Genomic DNA, 6,000 nt, shown 5'->3' on the forward strand with positions numbered 1-6,000 from the left:
GATGGTGCCAATGTCATTTTTTGCAAACAAAGGTGTTTGTCAGCATTTGGCCTGTCAGGTAGTATTGGTTAAGTCAGAAGGATGATAAGTGCTTCTGTACTAAATGGCACTAGTGATCCTTCAATTTTATGTGTGTGAAGGGGCATAAGAGTTCTTGAAAAAAATCTGCTAAATGTTGACTGTCTGTGTTTTTCTCTGTTGCTTGGTGGATTTCTTTTTCTTGCAGAAATTAAAAACCATGGGTTGTTGCTTTAACAATTAAGACTGGTAAGCAGGTGTCTCTTGAAGATAGAAAAGTGGGTTTCAGATTGGTTGGAGTTAAGCTCCTGGTAATTAACATGTCAGTTTGGCCATACGGTGATCCAGCTCAAGTCTAGCAGGACTTTTGATCTCCCAGCAGCAAGGGAAGCTTCACAAAGCAGTTGATGGCTTGCTTTCTTTCCTTCTTTTAAAGGTTCAGCAGGACCTGTTCACCCGCTGGTGGATCCTTTAGCAGCTGGACCCCATTTGGCACGTTTTCCCTACCCACCTGGGACCATCCCCAACCCATTGCTAGGGCAGCCACCTCATGAGCATGAAATGCTCCGACATCCGGTCTTTGGTGAGAGCATTTTATGGTCCTTTAGGAAGGTTGGCTCTTAATCTGAACTGTCATTTTTTCTTCTGGGTCTTAGCATTTCTTGGGAGGGGAGTTGGTGGAATTGAGCTGTAACTTCTGTTACAGCTAAGGGTTGCTTGGTTTGTTTAAAAAAAAAAAAACAACAAACTGTTTAAAAGTGGGCCACTGTCTCTTAGGTACTCCTTATCCACGAGATCTGCCTGGTGCCATTCCACCTCCTATGTCAGCAGCCCATCAACTGCAGGCCATGCATGCCCAGTCAGCAGAGCTGCAAAGACTGGCAATGGAGCAGCAGTGGTTGCATGGGCATCCTCACATGCATGGTGGCCATCTACCAAGTCAGGAAGATTATTACAGGTGAGAGATGCAACGATGGCTTTCAGAAACATGGGAGTGCTACAGCTTTCTTCATCTTTCTCCACACTCCGTTATTTTTTTTTTTCCTTCTGAAGTACTGTTTCTGACTGTGTGCTGACTTACTGTCCTGATGCAGTTATGGAAGATGGTGAAGCTGGACTAAGACCTGATTTGGGCATAGTTGATAGGGCAGAAGAGAAGCTAGGTCCAAATTTTTGGCACAGGATGTAGACTGGTTGAGTCTTACATTGCAGAATTACTTCTGATTGGGCTTTTTGGTGTTGTAGTTACTACAGTTGCTGCTTCCTTATCTCTCTTCTTGAGAACAGTGGAGGAGGGTGGATAAGGCTTTATGAATGAGAACAGAGGAGGAATACAATAAACCTTAAGAATTGACCTAGGGCAATAGGAAGTTGAAACGTGTGAATAATACGGATCCTACGGATCCTGCATTAACAGCTGGGAATGCCTAGACGAATCATGTGAATTCTTCTCCCCAGAACTACATGGTGGTGTTTTTTTTCTTGGCCTACCTTATGCGGCACCACCTTAGTTTCTGTTTTGCAATGACCACTAGCAGTATGTCTGCTAAGAAGAAAAAGCCGCCAGCACCTGGCGAGGGTCATTCTGCACGTCTGTGGGGTAGTAAGGTTATACAGGAAGCAGTATATTAAACACGTGCCTTGCACTGCTTTACTCAGATGTTTCAGTCCTTGCTTCTGCTATCCAAAATTGCCTGCTGGCGTTGTGCCGTGGGGCAGACAGTTTGCCTGAAGCTGACTGTTGTATTTGCAGCTGCAGATAAATCTAAAGCTTGATGAGCTGGCAGTAGTGATTGTGCTCACATATGAGCACTAGAGGAGCAAAAGGTCATTGCTTCCTCCCACAACAGTGTTACCGCTGCTGTTACAATGGCTCTCATTTTTGTGCTGAAAGCTCACAAGCCCGGTTGCAACCTCTGTTCCCTTCAGGGCACCACCCGGGTGAGGTTAGCAGGAAGGCAAGCAATCTGTGAAGTGTTGTGACACCACATTCACTTTGTTAAAATGAGTTTTCTTTCTCTTTCAGTCGACTGAAGAAAGAAGGCGACAAACAGTTGTAATAAATTATTTATTTGTAATGCTGGCTATGGAAACCCCAGTCCTTGGGAAGGAGTGGAACATTTTTACATACAATAAGAGCTACAAAAGGAAAAGGCTATCTTATAAATATTTCTTTATATATTTAAAACAGAAACAACCACACAACAAGTAGAGACTTATCAGCATAGTGTTCATTTGTAGAGAAGATTTTTCAAGACTGGTGTGGGTCTCCCTGCATGACAACGTATTCAGAAGCCTATTGAAAATACAGGACTGTGTGGAATATTCAGAGAACTTCCTGCAATCTTGGGTTTTTTTTTTTTATTATTAGTTTCTTTTGAGTAGATGCTAGAATCAGGTTCACAACACAAGTCATTGTGCGTGAAGAGACTCTTAATGCATCTATAGCTATTCTAAAAAAAAAAAAAAAAAACAAACAAAAAAAAAAACAAAAAACCAAAAAAACCCACAAGGATTGCAAGTAGGTGACATAACTAGCTCTGAATCCAAGTGCTATAATAATAAAAATCTACTTTTATTTTAATACATTGTAGGAAATCTTCATAATTTTAAAGAGAGCTCTGTTCTGCAGCATGGCTTTTTAAGTCTGTAAATAACTTTTTTTGGGTAGAGGGGAGAAACAAAACAAAATTCCAGAAACGTTTAACTTGATTTTCAGTAACATCACAAATTGTGAATTCCTACCTGGTATTGATGGAATACAGAGTTGATTTTTTAATAAAATATATATATATAATTATCCCTTTAATTAAAGGGAATGATGGGTATCAATAATTTCAAATGGGTAAAAGCTTGAAATTTGGTTTGATATCAACAATAAGCATTAAAGGGAGTTGCAGGGATAATATTGCAAATGACTGTTTCTGTTCTTGGTTTTTTTGGTTGTTTGGGGTTTTTTTTGTTCATGTTACATCTTTTAGTTCTGCAGATGATTTCTGTTGAGTTGGGTTTCTGAGCAGTACAGATGTCCCTTGGAACTAGCTTACCCTTTTGATGCCTACTTCAAGGCTTGATTTTCAGTGTGACCATAATACATTTCTTCCCTGTTACCTTTTGAAACTTAATCTAACGATGTTCATTTTAGATTTTAGGCTAAAGTTCAAAGAACTAATCTGTTCTAAAATCTCTTCTTAAAAATGTTCCATGGCTCAAACTAGTACAGCCACAATTTTATATGCATGTGCATATTTTTGGAGGATATACTCTTTCTGGCCTCTTATGTTTGCTACGTTCTTAATAAAAGTGGGCTAGGCAACTCAGTGTTCTTGAAAGTTGTTTTGAAAAGACCAGTTCTCTTTGTGTTTCTCTTTGACTGTTTTAGTTTTGGTTTTTGTAAGCATAAATTTTAATTGCCACAAGTGTTCTGTATCTCAGGAACTTACTGCTTTGGGATTAACCAGATATATGGACAGTAACGTTCACTGACTGGCAACACAACAGGTCTATGCAGAATAATTCCTGTTGGCTACTTCCCATGTGGGTGGTAAAAGGAGAAGAATACACAGAAGGCAAGTGAGCATTCTTTTGGAGACAGCTCTGTTCACTGTCTAGGCAGAAAATTTTTTTCCCCACTGTTTTGCCATGGGTTTTCTTTGCCAGAGCAGAGGGTGATGCAACCAATGGACATCTGAATCTGTTGGCCATTTTTTCTGCTGGTGCATAACTTCCCCTCCCCCCCCCCATCCCCGTTATCTCAACTCATGAGTGCTCTCTCTCTGCTGTTGTAGACTGTTCAGTGTGATGGCTGTGTCATAGGACTGTACTGAGCCATGTTTGATAAACTTGTAGTTAATCACACATTCAGATGGAAGGCATGGCATGCACAGTGCTTTATCCATCTCATGCATCTCAAACCAGTGTCAGTGCCCAAAGATTACAGACAGACAGTAACATCAGTTTACCAATTGAAAATATGCATTGGGGTATTCTAGGTCCTCTTAAGGCAAAAATGTAAAGGAGGGAGAGGAGGACTGTTTCAGCTGATGTTGATCTCCCTTTTTTTTTTCTGTCCTCTGTTCCAGATTTCTCAGTGCTAAAGAACTGCAATAGCGTTTAATCAGTTCCATCTGCTATATTTGAACTCTGTGAAGGTGCTAGGAGGAACAGCTAGTGTTTCTGAGATTTGGAAACCATGAGGTCAGTCTAGAATCAAGGATGGTATAGTCTTTCTCAGTCCATGCCTTCAGTCGCTGTTTGCAGTGATCAGGTGAAATGGTTTTCTTCTGAGTAACATCACCTACTTCTGCTAAAGGTGGAGTAGCTGGTAATTGGTCTGCTCAGCAGAGAGTGCCTCGGTTTAAAGGTCTAATCAGGCACATTTAAGTTAAAACCTCCCCTCCTGGTTTACCATGTGGAGTTTGGGGGAGTTCAGCCACCTCAGCCATTTCTTCTGATCCTTCTCTTTTGCTGGTTTGTTTGTTTTTTTTTAATCTATAGTTCTTAAGAAAACAAAAAAGCTAATTGCCTCCCATGGTCCCCTCTCTGTAATTTTTGGCTTTTTTCAGCTGAAGTTTGCGGTCTGTTCAAAAGCTATTAATTGATCTCTTTCTCTGCTGCCCCCCCACCCCCCGCATTCTGATGATTCATGGGAGGGGTTTTTTTTATTCTCATAATTCAGCAAATAAGCACTGAATTTTGTTCAGTTTAGACCGATGATTAACTACAACTTTACATGCAGTGGTCTTTGAAACCATCTTGGTGTTCAATGCCCTGTTAAAACACCCCAGACCTTTTGATTTTCTTTAAGAAATCTCTCTTACTTTTCTTCTGTTTTGAAAGTTTATTTTTATATTTTGCTTTAGTGTTTTTAAAATGTCTCTCTTGTTCTATGTCGTCATGGTTGAGCTTGTTTCACTGCACCGTTAAAGCAGAGTGTACATTCTGACTGCTACATTTATATATATCTTGAAGCTTAATGTATATATGAGTAGATTGCCATGGGATAACACAGTGTGAACAGAGTAGAAACCCAGAAATCGTGACTTCTGTGTTCTCTCCATTTGAGTATTTTGTAATTTTTTTGAAATATTTGTGGACATAAATAAAACCAAGCTACACTACAGCAGCCAGGTTTTGCCTGCAAACAAAATGTGTCTGTTGATTGTTGTTAGTAGGAAAAGTTATTTTCATCTGGGATGATACGGAATGTCTGCGTGGCCATCTTGTCTGTTTTAAAAACTGTCTTCTCTGTCTTGGATTTATTTTTTCTTTCTTTGAGGTCATTTCATTTTTAACGTACGGTACACAAAAACCAACATCATGTCCAGTTCTAGAGTACATTCTGCCTCCCTGAGGCACTTTTATGCTCCAAGGCCATACTGCATAACTTTGGCGTATTTTTCCCTAAGTTAAGCAATCAAACTGACGAGAATGAATGTGTAAGGATGTTTTGGCTTTCATGACTTCAGGGACTTTCTGTGTACAATGGTAGTATGTTGTACCCACTGATCTGCTGGGGTGCAAACAAGTAGTTAAAATGAGGTGTGTGCATAAGCTCTCATTGCGTCAGAAATGAGTAGCCAAAAGAAGAGTAGAAAGATGAGAGCTTCTAAACCAGAGAGGACAATTCCCCAAGTTTCAACAGAGTAGGGAAGATTACATGCTGTCATTTGTTACATTTGCCTGTGAACCAAAGGTATTGTTAAACCACGACAGGCATTCAGAATACATGCAGGGGAGAATGAGGCCTGGTGACTCATGAAGTGCTAGCTTGAAATTACATATAGTACATTATATAGACCATATATAGTATATATACACCCGTAGCTGAGTTTTTCATGCATCTTATTTTCTAAGAGATGTTACTTTGTGCCCAGTAGGTTTGTCTTGCACACAATGATACAGAGCTGGCCAGAAATGCATTCCAAAGGGATGATAATTACAGAGAGGGCAATGCACAATAACTCATTATCTGTTCATTGC

At 40.0% G+C, this 6,000-nt stretch overlaps 1 protein-coding gene across 8 annotated transcripts in view; it reads left to right on the forward strand.

Annotated features, from left to right (window-relative positions):
* RERE (arginine-glutamic acid dipeptide repeats) overlaps positions 1 to 5,167 on the forward strand; it is a 254,366-nt gene extending 249,199 nt beyond the window's left edge. For all 8 annotated transcript variants that reach the window (XM_056331900.1, XM_056331902.1, XM_056331895.1 and 5 more), the window contains 3 exons: positions 455 to 601; positions 796 to 976; positions 2,045 to 5,167. In XM_056331900.1, the coding sequence (XP_056187875.1) occupies positions 455 to 601; positions 796 to 976; positions 2,045 to 2,078 (362 nt within the window). In that variant the 3' untranslated portion in view covers positions 2,079 to 5,167. The remainder of the gene's footprint in view (positions 1 to 454; positions 602 to 795; positions 977 to 2,044) is intronic.
* Positions 5,168 to 6,000: the final 833 nt, after the last annotated feature.

The sequence above is a fragment of the Falco biarmicus genome, chromosome 3 (assembly GCF_023638135.1).
Source record: "Falco biarmicus isolate bFalBia1 chromosome 3, bFalBia1.pri, whole genome shotgun sequence".
NCBI classification, from domain to species: Eukaryota; Metazoa; Chordata; class Aves; order Falconiformes; family Falconidae; genus Falco; species Falco biarmicus.